The 19699-nt window shown below is 38.4% G+C and overlaps 1 protein-coding gene across 13 annotated transcripts in view; it reads right to left on the reverse strand.

Moving 5' to 3' along the window:
• The window catches only part of Nrx-1 (neurexin 1), a 724770-nt gene that overhangs the window by 390661 nt on the left and 314410 nt on the right, over window positions 1–19699 (reverse strand). For all 13 annotated transcript variants that reach the window (XR_013033607.1, XR_013033611.1, XR_013033609.1 and 10 more), the window contains one exon: window positions 3915–4058. Coding sequence is in view for 8 of the 13 variants with exons in the window: in XM_076522634.1 (XP_076378749.1) it covers window positions 3915–4058 (144 nt within the window). In the remaining 5 variants the exon portion in view is untranslated. The remainder of the gene's footprint in view (window positions 1–3914; window positions 4059–19699) is intronic.

Genomic DNA, 19699 nt, shown 5'->3' on the forward strand with positions numbered 1-19699 from the left:
GTTTTACCACGAAGGGAGTTGTCCAGGGATCGAAATAAGTGGTAATCCGATGGCGCGAGATCAGGGCTATATGGTGGGTGTAACAACAATTCCCAACCAATATCCATCAATTTTTGCCGAGTGGGCAAAGACGTGTGCGTCCTAGCATTGTCCTGGTGGAAAATGACACCTTTACGATCGACCAATTCTGGTCGCTTTTCCTTGACCGCTGCATTCAATTTGTCCAGTTGCCAACATTCACGGATAATAAAAAATAACCTAATAATAATAATAATAATTTTATAATATAACATTTACGGATATCATAAAAATGGGAGTGAGAGACATCTATAACTGAAATCGGCAATTACTTAGTTGCCAACCCAATAAATTAGAGCGAAATTTGATTCATCTGTTTTTACAAAGTTTAGGAATGACAGTAGATGAGAACAGAGAAGAAATTAGAACTGTCTCGTTCGATCGGAGAAATTATGAAGACGAAGGAAGTGCTGGTCGACGCGGTTGTGAAAGAAATCGTGGGCCGCTGCATTCAATTTGTCAAGTTGCCAACATTCACGGATAATAAAAAATAACATAATAATAATAATAATAATTTTATAATATAACATTTACAGATATCATAAAAATGGGAGTGAGAGACATCTATAACTGAAATCGGCAATTACTTAGTTGCCAATCCAATAGTTCAAATGTTATTTCAATTTTTTAAAATGGCACCAAAGTGGTACCACCGGCACACAACAGATAGTTTTTGCACGGCACCAGCGTGGTGCCACCGGACGGCATAGTGTTAACCCTTTGCACTAGAAGCTATTTTAACTGTAAATATAAGATCATTCTTCTAACTTATATAGTATTTCTATTTTATACGACAAAATGCATTTTATGCATACGAAATTGTTTCTTGGGACTCACGCAACAGTTACACTCTTAACAATTTATTATAGCTCTACACTTTGTTAATATCAAAATTATCTTAAAAGGTGATATAACAAATTTTAGCGATGCCTCAGAGTCACCACTCGAGTGCAAAGGATTAATTATAACGTGAAGGTGATTGATTCCGTTACGTCGTTTGACCGAGAATCACTTTGATGGCCGACAGTGTCCTTTTAGGTAGAGGTTAGACGACTGCGAATCAAATAAACATAAGGACACTATTACCGATTAGCAGTTACCGCGCACAATAGCACAAAGGCATAGTTCTAGAAGGATCTAACCACTTGGAAAGTTTCCATTCCGAGGAGGACTTTGATTTCACGGAGTAAATCATGAGTTCGCCTTTTGAGGGGACACAAGTAGACAATGGCCTTTCCTAACAATGCTCTCGGATTAAAGGGGGATTCCTTGCGCAGTTTGAACCGTATTGAGAGTCGGATCGCCTCGGCTGCCGAAATATGGATCATATTAATTTGATCTCGCCCGAATGAATGCACCTTTCGAATGTGCGTTTTAAGAATCGAACGAAACAGATCCTGCAAACGTAACTGTGAAATTAGACATTACATGGTGTCGAACCAGATCACGTGGACTTAACCCTTTGCACTCGAAGCTCTATTTCAACTGTAGATCTAAAATAATTTTTCTGACTTACAGCATTTTCATTTTATACGACAAAATGTATTTTATGCGTACGGAGTTGAGTTTTGTGACTCGCAGCTTTGTTAATGTAAAAATTACCTTAGCACGCGATATAATAAATTTTAATGGCGCCTCAGAGTCACCACCCGAGTGCAAAGGGTTAAAATATTGTTAAAAAACCGTTCACATGAACAGATCCGCGCTGATACAAGGAAATTTCATAAAGCGACACGAATTTTCTAGAAATTATCGACGATCTTAACCCTAGAAAGATAACCATATGACAACGTACGTAAAAGATAACCATACGCTTCAGAGGCGCATGCTTTTCTAAGGCGTCAATTTTATACTAACAATGGATATTTATTTAAGTTAATCTAGTCATTTTAAAGGTTTGGCATTATTGTAAAAATAAAATGCATTTATATTATATTTTTTTATATTTTAAGTAATTTTAAAGTTAAATCACTAGACCTCTATGAAAAATTAACAAAAATCAACAGTCTTCGCAGGCGCCTCTGCGACGTAGGTTATCTTTCTCGGGTTAAAAATTCGAGAACTTATTGGAAGCTTGGCGCACACTAGGCTTGCAAGATATTAGTTATTATCATTTAATATGAAATTATTGAAAGCCGTCACGTGTGTATTGAAACCTATTTTTCTGTAAATATGTAACGCCGTTTTGTGTATTAATTTTCTATCGCGCCTCGCAATTCCAACGAAGAGATATAAGTAAAACAACGAGTACACGAATGTTCGCACCAAAAAATTGTCTCGCAGAACAGTGCAGCGATGATGAATAATTTCGCAACCGCGACGGAACACTCTTCGAAACAACCGTCGCGCTTATCAATTTGCTGGCTCGGTGCAACGATTAATAATTTAGCGACGACGATCAGCAGATTCTCGAAAGTAGCGCTCAAGGTTGATGCAAAGCTTCGGTGCAACGATTAACGACCTTGCAATCGCGGCGCATAATTTCTGCAAAGGGGTTTCTCCATTAAAGATCGATCTGCCGTTTCACAGAGAGGGTTCACGGTGTCTAGGAAGCTGTCCGTACTTTATCAATTCACGGTCCACTTGCACGCGGTTTTCTTCTATTCCGAGGCGGATTCGCTTTCGAAGCGGGGAAACGATGTAAGAAGCTGCAGCTGCAATGCGACCGCCGCGCCGCGAGCATTTCGCTAGTCCGATGTATATTTAATTTATATTGGAATGTCGCGGAGCGTATTGGGAACGGAGTTCATGGGTTACAGCGTATCGGAGAGACATAGTCGAGCACATAATGCGGCTGGTTTTATTTTTTCCCTGGAAAAATTTACTCGCGGACGGCCGGCAGATCGATACGGCACGGTTTCCTGTTGAACTCGGTGTTTCGAGGCGAAATATCGTTCTTTTCTTGTTAACGTGAACGTTAACAATAGCGGATCGTGTCGAGAAAGTCTATTGAAAATAATTTGTTGCGAACGATTTAATGTGTTAGCGTTGTTCTGAATCCAAAGGACTTCGTTTCTTTGTTGACTTTTTTTTATTATTGACTCGCGATTTTCATACTCGTTAAAATTGCTGGTTCAGGATGAATTTGATCGGAATTAATGCGAACCGTGCCGTATAAACATGTTACGCTTCTTTAATGATATACGGTTAATTTCTTATTTGATGTTAAAAATTATTTACGATTTTAAAGAGATATTATTTTTCATGGGAATATTTTATTTAAATATTTACGATAAATACGATAAATACGATTTTAAAGAGATATTATATTTCATGGGAATATTTTATTTAAATATCCACGATAAATACGATAAATACGATTTTAAAGAGATATTATTTTTCATGGGAATATTTTATTTAAATATTTCATAGGAATTTCAGAAAATATTATCTATTCTGAAAATTACGAAAATATTTAAAAAAAGATTGCAGCCCCGTATTATAAAAATTTTAGTTTCGTATTAAAAACGAAGTGGTAACAAGGATTGACACTGCGATTCGAATTTCTTCATAACTGTACAAAATTAATATAACTCAAAATCTGTACATATGAATCCAGAGATGTAAATTAATGACGAGTTCACGATTTAAACAAAAATTTAGTTTACACTGATACGTGAAGCGCAGAATAACTTTCTCAATTACGAAGAAGAAATAGATGCTTTCGCCATATTGTTCCGACAGATTAAATTAGTTTGAAAAACCCCGACAAATATTTGTATGGGATTTCGAAGTTACGATTGAGGCGCAGAGGGGGTTAAATGCATGTGAGCATAAAGATAATTTAATGAAATAGAATGTGAAACAGAATAGGAAAATATTGTTGATTAACTTACCGGAGAAAAATAAAAGTCCATTCGGTCGTCTCGTTTTAAATTGCAAGCTGATCGATTCCTGCGTGCTGGGAATTTGCTCGCCTTTCGTCAGGTCTATCGTTATGTACTCCGTTCCCTTGAAAGAGGCCTCGGAAGGTGCTTTATCTGGAACAAAGAATATATTCGCACGTTAATCTCAGGATTTAAAATTATAGTCAAGCATAGTTGTGACGGTCTGAATAAATGAATTTCTAATTATAGAATGATTGCGGCAACATTTACAACCAAGCTCTAAAATTGTTTTAAAATTAATGTTCGTTGCATATGCGTATGTACATCAGACCAGTATATGTATATTTCTTGAATATTTGATTGCAGCTAGCACGCCGATCATTATTAAGTTTCCTCTTGTCTTTACATCCCCAAATAGAGTTCCTCAAAGTACCTCACACTAATCATTGGTCTTAGTAAAGACGAATGTAAACTATCATAGAAAGAATCAATTGATTCCAATAAAATATTACGAACTATCATATATCATATATTTCTTGATTTCTAATCAATCTCAATGCTCGCTATTCGACGCTGATTCTACACGTGCAAATACTTCTCTTGAAATGTTTCAGGTAAAACTGTAGTTCATTAGAGGTTTCCACCTATCGCAGGACAAATTAATCCTTTGCACTCGAATGGCGAGTCTGAGGCACCGCTAAAAATTGCTATATAATTCTTCTAAATAATTTGAACATTATCGAATTGGTTCATAGTTAAAAAATCATTAAAAATATAGTCATTGTACGAGCGAATAAACAGACTTTCATATGCGAACGATACGAAAACAAGATGAATATGAGAATATTGTACATCGGAAGAAATATCTTAGTCTTGAAGTTAAAACAGCTCCGAGAGCAAAGGATTAATTAATTCAGACAGAAGTGATCGAAATGGCGCCAGCGTATAAATAATACCGACAACAGTTCCACTCGAGTTGCCGCGTCTACATCAAATTTTTATCGCGAGTATCATAAACAGTGCCTTTAATTATTTAATGAAGTTCAGTCCGCGTCGTAGAAAGGTCTCTTTCGAAGGGCCGCCGGCGACGGAAGTTTAAATGGAAACACGCCCGTCGAAATTAATAAAGCCCTGGCGAAGATGCGTCGGCTTTAACTTCGACTTAATTAAAAGCGGCGGAACGCTCTCCGTCCCTCCCTCTCTCTCTCTCTCTCTCTCCGTCTCTCCCTCTTTTTGCTCTTTATTGGTCTTCTTTTTGTAATTCCTTTTTTCCTGCCGTTTTTCGTAAACACACTCGAGGTTTTTCAATTCGGATGTACGGCCGTAGACGTCTGATCTTGGCGAGGGTGGCGAGCAGCTCGCCGGGCGAGACCTCTCTCATTATTTTCCATCGTCCCATTGTTATCATGCGGCCAAACAAAAGTGCGCGGAGGCAAGGCCAGGCAAAAAGGCCATAAGACGAGCTTTAATGGCTTTGGAGCGGCGCCAAATCGCGGCCGCTTCGGGGTTGAATGCACCGAGTCGTCGATTGAAATGTTCATTATCACCGCAAATCATCCAGCAATCCGCGAAGGGCGAGGGCGACGCCTCCGCCCGAGAATCCCGGCTCGTGACGCTCGGTAACGATTTTCGAGCTGCTTACGAGAGCCGGTAATTCGATCAAGAACGATCCGGCACCGCTCGATCCGAAAATTAATTGGCTCGCCGATGAACTGCTTCGGGAATCGGCGACGAATCAAACGATCGCCGGAACCACGTTTGGTCGCACGTTGCTCAACCCTTTGCACCGCGATCTCTTTCGTAACTGCGTTGATCAGCGTTCTTGCGTCACGAACACGTTGCGTGCCGCGGCCGGTTCTCAAAATTCAGTTTTACCGCAACGTTCTCGAACAAATTGAATTCGACTAGGATGCTTCAAATGCGAACGAGTTCAAGTGACACACACTGCGATCGATTCTAATTATCTAGTTTCAGTCTCGTTAGCTCTAGGACGCTTCTGGTATTAGAAGGTATTGGAAATGGGTAGATAAATAAAAGTAAAACGCAGTGAATTAAACTTATCCCTTTTATTTTATTAATTTGATGTACGAGGAAGGACCGTCTTTACTCTCCTGATTGCTCCAGGAGACTGAAGACTATTCACAAAGACGAAACCAAAAACGTCACCTAAAGACAAAGAGCACTCTGTTCTATATACATATGAAATCATTGTTTATCTAATGGTACTCTGGCGAGACTCTCGGCGTCGATTCGTTTTTGTAACTTATATGCTAGAAGGAAAAACTTCTGAGTATTCAAAAGAGAGAAAATAATCCAATAGAAGGTTTTTAGTCCTGCTTAAGGGACGATCATTTCGTATTCATGTAAGAAAAAGTGCTATAAGTATTATTGTCCCTGTTTGAGGTATACTTATTTATGCGTTACTGTGAAATAATACATGCGGGTACCTGCGGTAATAAAATATAAAAAATTGATGAAAGAACGTTGTCAAAACGAAAGCGTATGCTTAAAATTCTGTGGTCATTTGTTGATTCTCCCTTAAGCATGCTAGAGTTAATTAAATCATTTTCGTTTAGTGAGAATTTCTGGGATTGGCTTTCCGTAACTGTAACAGAATGTCTGATTAAAGAGCAGAGAAGCTTTTCTTTCGTCTCAATTTATAAAGGGAAGATCGTAGATCTGTGATAAGATAATTAGACAAATTTGACGTATGGGCAGGAAAGTAGGGCAAGAATATAACCAACGCAGTAAAATAGGGCGTCTATGGCCAGTAGAATGATACAATGTGTCATCCGACAGGCTTAATAAGGCAACGTTTGTTGGATACAGTATGATAGGACAGTTTATGGTCACAGAAATAGAATAGGCTAGTTTAGCATCCAATAAGTAGAATTGGACAGTCTGTTCGGGCAGTACAATGTCAGGCAGTTGGTATCGAATGGTCTATAAGATTCCCGATGCTCAGGTGTAAGAGGGCCTGTAAGGCGCCTTATAGCAAAGCAAGTAGTATGACACAGCCTTGAAAATACTTCGTCGTTAAACAAGTGGTATTAGGATTGCTCGTGCGACACTTGGTGATCGGACAAGTGGAATGAGGAGTCTTATCGGACAGTTCGTCATAAGACAAGTGGTTTGAGAGAGACTATTGTCGGATAAGCGATACGAGACGATCTATCAGACACTTGTAAATCACTCCATGATCAGACAAGTGGAATGAGAAGTCTTATCAGGCAGTACGTCATAAGACAAGTGGTTGTTGACAGACTATAATCGGACATGCGGTATGAGACAGCCTCTGAGACACCTTATAATCAGACAAGTAGTAACAGGCAGCCTGTAAGACATCGTACAGTCAGACAAGTAGTATGAGATAGCATTGAAGATGCTTCGAGGCCAGACGAGTGGAGTAATAAATCTTATGTGACAGTACGTTATTAGACAAATAGTTTGAAATAGAATAGCTGCCGAGATATGGCATCGGACGATTTATATGACAGCGCGCGGTCGCATAAGTGGATTTAGGTAGGCCATAATCGGACAGGTATAATAAAACTGCCCGTAGTCAGACAAGTAGACTATGTCAGTTTAAGATCAGGCAATTATTTAGGATGATACAGTTTGTATTCAGGCGAGACTAATTCAGACATGTTACGCGTCAAATGAATGCATCAACTGCATGCATAATTTAGCAATAATACATCTTTATATAATTAAACATTGCTAGCTAGGCAATATTTACAATATTCCCTATTGAAATATTTACAATATTTACAATATTCCCTATTGAAATATTTTCGATATTTACAATATTCCCTATTGAAATATTTACAATATTTACAATATTCCCCCAATTGAAATATTTACAATATTTACAATATTCCCTATTGAAATATTTACAATATTTACAATATTCCCTATTGAAATATTTTCAATATTTACAATATTCCCTATTGAAATATTTTCAATATTTACAATATTCCCAATTGAAATATTTACAATATTTACAATATTCCCTATTGAAATATTTACAATATTTACAATATTCCCTATTGAAATATTTTCAATATTTACAATATTCCCTATTGAAATATTTTCAATATTTACAATATTCCCAATTGAAATATTTACAATATTTACAATATTCCCTATTGAAATATTTTCAATATTCCCTATTGAAATATTTACAATATTCCCAATTGAAATATTTACAATATTTACAATACTGTAAAATATATAAAATATTTACAATATTTGTATAGTATTCCCTATTCAATTAAAGTAAAGTAGAGTAAAGTAAAGTAGTAAAATTAAAGTAAATCTATATTCGATGGAGGAATTAAAATTTCCATGAATAACCAACCGTATTCCGTGATATTAAAGGATAGCGTAAAATCTTCAAAGACACCGAATATTTCATTTCTTTTTCTCATCGAAGAAGTGGTGTCGCGAGAACGTTGAAGTATATCCTAAGCCAGCTCGAACGAAGATGGATCCACACATCGAAACTCAAAATCAGAGCACCGTGAACGTAACATCGTGCAAGTTGAAACAAATTTCGGAGATATGAATTTTGAAACTCGGAATGGAATGCAAATTCGTAGCTGGAGGTAGAAATTTCGATAGGCGCCTCGCAGAACGTACGAACTTTTTCACAGAAACTTTCTCTGCCGGCGTTTCATCCGATGCTGCCGGATAAAATTTTCTGCTGCTAACGAGATGAATGTTTGACAAATTGCATGCCAGAATGCCGAGGAATACTTTCACGGATTCGGTATGCTCGTCGCAGGGAAACGTGTTTGTCACTTAGCACCCCATTTTATTTAGCATCATTTCTTTCATTTATTTAACACCATTACTTAGCACCGGTACATCCGATATTTTCCTCCTGTACTTCTTTGGAACAATATACCGAATCTGTTCATTTTTATTGGCAAATGCACACGTAATAATTATGAGGGCGTAATAATTATGGAGAACGATGTACATGATATTAATTGTATGCTACTGACTATTATCGAAAATTTTGTACTGAATTTTCTACCGAAAAGTTTGCCTACTGAATTATAGTTGAACAAAAGGTTAATTTTACATAAATATAATTAACGATTTTCTATTCTTACCAATCAATGTGTCGATATTACATCACTGTCCAATGCAACTTCGATTATTTCAAACAATCGTGTCTATAGCATTCAAATTCAATTCATAGTCATTTTCTTCAATTTTAAAGCCACTTCAGAGATCCAAAAAGTACGCCCTCGCAAATTTTAATAAAAGGACAATTTACTAATTTAATTTAGTAATAGAAGTGATAAAACTGGACAAGAAAACTGTGTCCCCGAGATACGAAAATTAATTTTTGTTACGATCCATTAATCGGATAGAATTTTCTTAGAATCTGCGAGTGGTAAGAAGGCTACGATAAGTCTTGCTAATTGCTTCGATAAATCTTATCCATTCAATTCGTACACTGCGACACAAAGTTGCACGAATTTTGTGTAACTTTTCGGAACACCGGCGCGTGACAAACATTCAGTCAATATCTACGCGTGCAGGTACGCGAAGCGCGGTGCCGGTTACAGTGTAAAATCCAATGGAAACGACAATGTCGGCCCGATTGTTAAACAATTACGCCATTTTGCCGGATGTTCGTGACTCCGGCGAAAAGTTGCGACATTAATTAAACAAGCCGGGCGCGCGATGTGTACTGGGCACACGGTATATGCGCCCGGGGTATTCAATTCGCGCGAAAGCGGCTTAATTACGGCGGAACGAGGTGCGTTAATTACACGATACTTACGTTCAGCGCTGGAAATTAGTATCAAATCGAATGTTCGATTTAGGGACGTGCGAGATGCCGTGGCAAATAACCCCAAATAGAGCAAAATCGACTGCAGCACACCAATCCGTCGGATATCGTGCAATTATGGCGTCCGCGATAAGCGCAAGACCCGGCTCGTTGTTTTATCACGATTACCGGAAATTAAACGATGATTCCCTCAGACCACCGATTTTTCGTCTAACCTGTGCCCGATTTTTATCGAAACGCCGAACCTCGAGGCAACAAGCACGCAAAAAGCGGTGAAAAATATTTCCGGAGTGAGATCACACATTTGTGTACAACTCTTTCATTTTTTGCGACGAGAAGAGCACGTGATAAAATTAATCCGTTAATAGCATTTATTAATAATAATACAATTATGTGCTACGACTATTACATGTACAAGAATAAGCATTCTATAGACAATATGAATGAATTTAGAAAAATATCAAGTCGACTACTACGTGACATTTTCGTACGAAATTCCTGCGACGCTACAGTCGTATCGATAATTAAAAAAATCACTCTGACTACTCGACCAGCTTCTGGTAGCAGCTAATCATTTTGCTAAATATGTCTTAAAAATTAAGATTGAGAGAGAGGGAGAGAGAGAGAGAGAGAATATTAAACGTATTACTAACTAAATATTATTATTATAATTAATATAATATATATATCATATATAAATATTATAATAATGTATAATAATATAATATATAAATATTATTATTATAATTAATATAATATATATATCATATATAAATATTATAATAATGTATAATAATATAATATATAAATATTATTATTATAATTAATATAATATTATATAAATATTAATATTAGTATTACACTAAAACGTATTACTTACTAACTAAAATATTAGACGTACGCAAGTTAAAAAAAATGACGGTGCCGAAATGAGATTTCAAAAATCTCGGACGATCGTACTAAAATAACTGGAAATGCTTGAATTTTCCCTAGTGGTGCATCGACGAGGGAAGAATTGAACTTCGTTCCAGATTGGAAGATTTGACAGGAAGATAAAATAGATGTCAATGAAATACCTGTGAGAATATTCAGCAGGGTGTCCCACAATTATATGAACACCCGGCGAGGGGTGATTCCTGAGGTCATTCGAAGTAACTTTCTCCTTTACAAAAGGCATCGTTAATGAGTTATTAAGGAAAAACAGTGATCGATAAGAGGCGAGCTCGACTGGTGCGAGGCGGCGGAGCTAATGAGCGAAACTGGGCTTCGACTGCTCGTTCGCTCGGCCGGCTTGGACCAGCCGAGCTCGCTTCTTATTGGTCCACTGTTTTTCCTTAATAACTCATTAACGATGCCTTGGAGAACATTTTTGTAAAGGAAAAAGTTATCTGGAATAACCTGAGAAATCATCCTTTTCTAAGTATGAACACAATTATGGCACACCCCGTATTTTACCAATGTTTCATTTCATAAAAAGATAGAATAGATATGAAATAAATATCTACGACAATATTCTATTGCATAGAAAGATAAAATAGACGTCGAATAAAATCGTGTTCGAAGTAATTATCACGACAGACAAATTACCACGAACTATCGGGAACATGTGAGAAACGCAAAGCATCTTTCGAAGCAAGTCGAACGTGCTTAGCTGTTGACAGTATGAGAAGCGTTGGCACGTTTCGCACGTATTCGTTAGCGAAATTCATTGATACCCCGGCATCGGGTAAGTCTTTCGGGGTAAATCTTTCCGACCTGGCCGGATAAAAGTTTCAGAGCATCGTAAAGTAATGAAAGAATTTAATCCCTTAATTCACTAGCTGCCGGTTCCTCCGGGGTGTGGAGTGGCTCTTGCACGGTTACTTTATCGTGATCACGAGTTACATCTTACCGGACAAATCCGTATGGACGACCTAAAGACGCGAATCCCTTTATGCAGAGAAGCGAACGATACACACCATTTCTAATCCGTATTAATCGCCGACCATTCATTAGGAAGTCAGCGATGGGTGGCCCTTCTCTGGAGAGGGGCTGCTTGCGCCGCGTAGTTCTGCACCTGGCGCTCTCCCACGATCAATCGGTCGCTCCCCCCCTCCCCTCCCCACCGCAGCCCCGTTTTACACTAAATCTCACGGCTAAACTCCCGGGTACGCGCCACTGGAAGACAATGACCAAGTAAGCTCGAGCTGTAACGAACTGCCGCCCAATATGCTTTTCGGTGGACGATTAATAAAAATACAACCGCGTGCATCGATCCGCACGCGCACGATTCGCCCTGTTTCCGCACCGCGTTCTCTCCGCACCTTCCGAGTTCAATTTATTCCAGTTCTTCGATACGTCGATCTAGCCGCGACTTCGTTCCTTTTGTGGCGTCGCATCCCTCTACCTGAGCGCGGCCGCTAGCAATAAAACAAGTACCGTTCCTAATCCTCAAAATTCCCTAAAAATTCCATAAAACAATTCTCCTCACATCTGGACACCTCGACCCGCACGGGACTTTCCCAACTTTCTCCTTTCCTACGAAAGTCCATCTATTCCTTTCTTCTCTTCCAGTATAAAAGAGACAAACGCGCAACTCCAAAAGCTCAGTCTGTCCTAAGTTGCTAGTCCTACGACACCACGCTAGTCGCGCCCGCGCTCATCGATAGCAATTCAATAAACTGCATTAATAGTAACCTTAAACACGCTCTCCGATTCGCTAACCTTCCCTTCAGTGCTAAACTTTCAAAGAGATCCGCGCGTAAATTATTTACGACGAACGATTGAAAAGTTACACCGACCGGCTAGGATGATGATTGTTTAACGCTCGATGTGTACTCCTCGATGTTACACTCGATGTAACCACACGCGGTGTATGACACGATCGTTTCTAATTTTGTTCAGCAATCTTTTTCCTACGTATTTTCTAAGCCGCTCCTTTCGAACGACAAGTTCGTCCTTTTGGACGAATTTTTTAACAGACTTTAACCCTAGAAAGATAACCATATGACAACGTACGTAAAAGATAACCATACGCTTCAGAGGCGCATGCTTTTCTAAGGCGTCAATTTTATACTAACAATGGATATTTATTTAAGTTAATCTAGTCATTTTAAAGGTTTGGCATTATTGTAAAAATAAAATGCATTTATATTATATTTTTTTATATTTTAAGTAATTTTAAACTTCAATCACTAGACCTCTATGAAAAATTAACAAAAATCAACAGTCTTCGCAGGCGCCTCTGCGACGTAGGTTATCTTTCTCGGGTTAACGACGCGTGCGAAAATCTCAATTAAATGTCAGACAATAGTAGGTCGAATAACAATTCGGTAGAGCCTCGGTTAACCGAACTAGATTTTTATTATGTAGATTTTTTACCATTCCAGGCCTTAATCGTGAACGTCTCGCGACTCGAGGCTTCGAAGCCGAATGGTAAAAAGCTCGCGAGCGTTGTACATACATCGCCAGAGAAATCAAGGTACGCCGTGACCTATCTTTTCCCCGGAGATACGCACATCGTGACTGGTAATAGTAAAAAGTAAATGCTGGCTCAGCGTCCACTGCTCATCTCGCAAGTGCCGAGCCCGGGATTCTCCGATGAAAAAGAGCCGTGGCCGAGGGTGTCGATTGTACAGGGAAGAAAACCGTTCTAAAATATTTAAAATTATGCTTCGCTTTGAGCGTTAACGTCTCCGGAACGTCAGAGAAAGAGCCGGGAGTAGATTGCGTTACAATTTTCAGTAACGCTACGGAGGCTTCCACTTCTCCTCACTGGTGAACAGATTTTGTTTATAAACTAACGCGCGCGCGCGCGGAACTACGAACTAAATTATTTAGTTCGTGTAATAGATTTAGTGTCGTGGGTCTAGCTAATTCGAACAACAATATCGATTGAAAATTGACGATCAATGGCTTTCACGGTTGCTGAAAAATGTAGAGAAATGATTTAAACAAAGATGTAACGTTCGTATGTCGAATGTCATTCATAATATTTGAAAGGAAGATGTCGATAATTGCTAACACGAATACATCGCGTTATAGAAAGTGAGTGAATATATGTGTACACAGGGTGTCCTAAAATTATGGTACTTCCGGGAAATTAGAGATTACTGAGGTCAATCGAAACAACTTTTTAGTTTACAAAAATTTGTCCCGAGGCATCGTTAACGAACTATTAACGAAAAACACTGACCAATGAGAGGCGAGCTCGGATGACGCGAGACGGCCCAGCCAACGAGCGCACGAAGCCCAGTTCCGCTCATTGGCTCGCCCACTTAGTGCCAGGCGAGCTCGTCCCTCATTGGTTACTGTTTCTCGTTAATAACTTGTAAACGATGCCTCGGAGAAAATTTTTGTAAAGGAAAAAGTTACTTCAAATCACTTCGGGAACTCCTCATTTCCCGGAAATACCATAATTTTAGGAAACCCTGTATATAGTGAAATATAGTGAATATATAGTGAGTGAATAGTGAAAATACGAGTGAATCTGAGAGTAAATATTCGTGGCAAATTTTGTGCAAATACTGCAAGGTAAAAATGTAAATTAAAAATCCTCGCAAAAATATTGACATAACGTCGAGATACAGATATACAAATGTTTCTCTATATCTTTGCAATTTATGCGTAGCATTTTACATCTTATTTTGTTACTAACATGCACGATTCATAGTTAACAATTTTTACAATACTTGTACCAAAAAACCATTCTGTTTGCCTCGACAAACTGCGTCCGTTTCACAGAATTGAATAAAATATTTTGCTCGCGATGCTGCAATATAAATACACGCTCGGTCCGCTGTCGTTCGCGTCCAATAGTAACTGGACACTTTCACGGTATCAAATTTAGGAGCGAAATATAAAACAAATATCTAGTTATTCAGTTTTGTAACACAAATTTAAGCGATCGTGGATAATCGTGCAATTTATAACACGGGATTATATTTAGACAACTGAACTATTAATGGGTCATCCTAATTCGATGGCGCGGCACTGTACCTTGAAACCACATTTTCAGTGTTTAATTAATTTGAATGATCTTTCTTCGAAAGAACAAAAAAAAGATATAGTAAATTCTTCCTAATTGACACTCAGCTTGGAAACAAAAGAGGACAATTTGGGAATAATCATATCTCTCCCAAATTCTTGTTTCCAAGTTGAGCGTCAATTAGGGAGAATTTACTGTACATTTATTAATAAGAAGTTGCGAACGCGTTTTCCTTAAGAGCATGCTCGTTTTGATAAAAGTGAAACATCAAATAATTTTCGATTATTTCGATTCGCGATTTTACGCGTGTATTGAAAGATAATAAATCAAGCTACACAACAATTATCCACTTGGAAAAGAATTCATCTTCTTCATTTACGTGCTATTTTCTATGAAGATCGATCACCGTGCAACGTCACCATGACTGCTATTATGGAATTGCATTAATGAGGATAACGAGGTCGCCGCGAAATAACCCCGTCGTCGGGAATAAAAACTCGCGGGAGGATTTTAATAAATTCCGCCGGCTTCGAGGGGCGATCAAAACGGTATTAACTGTGTCGTTCGATCTCATCTGGCGACGTCCTCGTTTTCCCTCGTTGTCGTCCATACGGGATTAGCCGAGTAATCTCTCGAAGAGCCTCGAGGACGGGAGTAACGAGATCCCGGGAGGAACGGAGACCTTTTCTCATCTTGGAAGAAGTCGTGTTCACCGCGTTCCTTTTCACCTGCTCTCTCATTCTCTTCCTCTCTCTCTCTCTCTCTCGCTCTCATTTTCTCCGTCCAACTCCGTCTCTTCCTCTCTTCGTCTTTCATTCGCCGAGCCTCTCCGCTCTCGAGGAGCAACGGCAGCACGCGCAAAAAAGTTTCAGCCCCGGAATAAACTCTCTTTCCTTTTAAATACGAAGTTGCTGCTCGGTTTTCCACGAAGACGAACGTACGCGGGAAAGAGAAAGAGCATTCCTTAATGGGACTTCGACACCGGCCCGGCTTCGACCGGTTAAATGCCCGAGCTCTCCCTTCCCACGATCCTCCCTAGAACTCTCCGCGCGAACAACCGTCGACGTTCGATAAATATTTAGGGCATTCCGGAGAGTTCCGTTACTTTCGGCCGCCGGTGCGGCACGAACTGACCGCAACCGGACTTATCGTCTCGTTAAACGGACCCGCGTGTCTGCCACGATTGCTCTTTTTCATTATCTTCGCGCGAGCTATCGACGCGGGACTCGTATTTGCAGCGGCACGGTATCGAAGCGGAATCAGACCGTGCACGATCGGACAAGTAACAAGGGGTCAACTTACAAGGAACGCTTCTGAACCTGCGAAATTGGAGAATTATGAAAGTGTACGCGAACGGAGCGGGTTATGTCTAATGCAATCGTTATTTTTTCGACGTCGCTGGTGTCAGGTTTAACGCTCAACCGACGAGACATCTTCATAAAAATATAACCGACTGTATTGTATCGTATTGTTTATAATTTGTTTTTTTTATAGACATATTTTTTCTATAGACATTAAAATAAAACGTGTGAAAGTCGAAATTAATTCTCAGAAACTGAATAGTCGAATAAAAATATTTATTTGTCGAATATATAATATATATAATAGTCGAATAAAAATTGACCCGAGCCACGTCGTTGAAGTGTTAAAGGCGTAAATAGAGCTTTTGAAAAAATTTCAGTAAAAAGAAACAAAGATTGCATCGTTTTATTCTTCACAAAAGCGTGTAACAAATTTTGTTTGAAGATATTTAAAATTAAATAGAAATTAAAAGTTAAAAAGAAATTTTATGTGAAATAGAAATCAAAAATTGAATATGGATTGAAAATGAAATTGAAGATTAAATAAAGATATCGGAATCAAGTGGAAATTTTATATTAAATTTAAAAAGACAATACTCGTATCAAGGGCTACATTCATCCCATTGAACCACACATAAGCACCAAAAAGAAATACTGTCGCATTAAGCTTAACTTACTCTACTCGTTTGCGATTCCAATCTAAAATTAGGCGAGCAGTAAACGTCAGTCTAGGATCAGACGACTTGCAAGTGACAGTTTATGATGAGAACAATGCAACAAGTCCGCCTCTACTCGAACAAGTAACGAGAGTCAGTCTAAAACCAGACAAGCGATAACAGACAATCTGTATTGGAAATCGTTTCAATAAAATAGATTGTTTCGCAATTTCCCCTCTTAACACGGCTCAGAAGGAACGTCTTCTCCAATTATTTCGCTTGAAATAACTTGGGGACACCCGAAAGAAAACTGGGCTCCGCTTATGTACCTACGTCGGTATTTAGGCTTTCCAGGTCAGACTCCTCTGACTAACCCATTCACGCATCCGGTTTTCATGCTGGCTTCATTTCGAAGAAAACTCCTGAAACCTTGACCCATTTTCGTTCATACGTAAGAGTCGGCTTTTACCATTATTAATAAATTCGATAGCCTGCAGTCCGACAAGTCATAAGTAGGCTGCCGATCTGTGTGAGAAATAAAAATTTTCTAAATCTATTACGAGACACAGAAATGAAATAAAAATGAACCTTTTCTTCGAGTAATTTTAAATAGCCAAAAAAGCATAAGAATATTCTTAAATTCTTCTCATATATTTAGAAATTTCTATTTCAATTTTGTAAGACAGACAAAAGTGATAGAGGTACGAGAGTAAAATATAAATAACAGGAGATTGTCCCAGATTTGACAAGTAGTAAGAAATAGTTGATGATCAGACATGTAGCAAGACACAGTTTGATTTAACAATTGGAGTAAAACTAGCTGTGATCAGACGAGTGAATGAAAGGCAGTTCGAGATTAACACGTTGAATGCCACGCCGGTTTTACAGAAATTGTCCGCGGCGCCACGATGAATTTTCTTTTATGTGATACATATAATGTTGAAATATTATCTGCGATAGATAAGTTACAGTGTATAACCATGTTTGACATGTTAATTGCGACAGGGGTCACTGTTTGAATAGACGATGGTAATGATACAAAATTTTAGATATTAACATTTGTTTCAAATTATATATATTTCTATCAATTTGGGCGCGCCGGTCACCGGTGGCCCCCATGGCGTCACCGCCAAGTTAAGTGCCGGTCACCGATGACCCCTGTGGCATTCAACGTGTTAATTGACTCGTTTCATTTCTAATTTTATATTCCGTTTTTGTCCCAGGCTCTCATTGTCCCATACGGAACCTTGACATAACCATGTTTGACATGTTAATTGCGACAGGGGTCACTGTTTGAATTGACGATGGTAATAATACAAAATTTTAGATATTGACATTTCTTTGAAATTATATATATTTCTATCAATTTGGGCGCGCCGGTCACCGGTGGCCCCCATGGCGTCACCGCCAAGTTAAGCGCCGGTCACCGATGACCCCCGTGGCATTCAACGTGTTAATTGACTCGTTTCATTTCTAATTTTATATTCCGTTTTTGTCCCAGGCTCTCATTGTCCCATACGGAACCTTGACATAACCATGTTTGACATGTTAATTGCGACAGGTGTCACTGTTTGAATCGACGATGGTAATAATACAAAATTTTAGATATTGACATTTCTTTGAGATTATATATATTTCTATCAATTTGGGCGCGTCGGTCACCGGGGGCCCCCATGGCGTCACCGCTAAGTTAAGTGCCGGTCACCGGTGACCCCCGTGGCATTCAACGTGTTAAACATTAAAATTAGAGAAATAATAAGAACGACTCTGCAATACGTTAAGTAGTACGAGACAGTATACGGTCAGCCTTGGTACACGTCCGATCAGCATGAAACAGTTTAATATTTAATATGTGATTCGGTAGAGCGTAAATATTGCTAAAGTCTAACTATGTTTAAAGTTTATGTATCGTCAATGCCTAAATATGTTTGAAGTTTAAATATTGTTAACGTCCAAATATCGTTAAAATCTAAATATATTTAATGTTTGAATAATTCTACAAATTCTGTTTGCTCGATATACGTACGTATTCAACAGTTTCGTTACCACACGGATGAAATTCAACTTTGTGGGAATTTCCAAATCCGACAAGTTAACAAAGCAAACTTTATATTCTTTTCACATCAAACGCCATTTGCATGACAGCGCAGTGCGCTTCGTAACAAAGCCGATTCCGTGCGAAGCGGAATATTGTATGCAATTCGCGAAAATTCATAAGCTCGAAAAATATGTTTCCCGGGGAAGAATTTCAAAAGGCAAGTCAATCTTTTTTAAGTAGTCTGTACACACAGCATCGATCTACGAACGATATTATTTTCTGCTCTCAACTGTTTATCCGACGGCAGTCTCAAATATAACACACTACGGCACACGACGGCACGTATACATCACGGGTTTCGGAGTAAGTACACTTTATTGTTCGTGTCGTGTCGTTTTTATTAAGCATCCGATACTCGAGATAATTAGAAACAAGATTAGAAAATAAAATTAGAAAATAAAATTAGAAAATAAGAAACTCGGAATTTGCGAACAGTAAAAAGAACACTTTGCACACAATGAATCATACAAATGGCACTGGCAAACAACGTAATTCATGGTTCAAAATTTACTATTGCATCATCCATAATTTCGATGATTAACAATTTTTATAGCAGTTAATGTCTGTCCATCCTGTTGCAGCTGACAAATAGTCCGGAGTTTATTGTCATTTTATTTACAATTTAAACCATCGATAATTTCTATAATGGTTAATCATTATTGGTCATGATTCTCCGGGCATTGTACTTTGCGAATCATAAAAATGACACCTTCGAACAACAAATATGCGTAGACACCTTTTTAAAAGGAAATAACTTCTTAAGAATTAGACCAGACGGGTTGAATATTTTTTGGGACCTAAAAAATGCACTGTTCAGATTTTTGTTACAAGCTCCGACGTGAAAGTTGAAGAACGTGACTTTTTTTTAAACATCATTTCTGTCTCTTTCCAAGCTAATTATAATCTTAACAGAAGATAGTTTAATCGAACTTTATATATATAAAGTTCGATTAAACTATCTTCT

This window comes from Megalopta genalis, chromosome 6, assembly GCF_051020955.1.
Source record: "Megalopta genalis isolate 19385.01 chromosome 6, iyMegGena1_principal, whole genome shotgun sequence".
Classification (NCBI taxonomy): domain Eukaryota; kingdom Metazoa; phylum Arthropoda; class Insecta; order Hymenoptera; family Halictidae; genus Megalopta; species Megalopta genalis.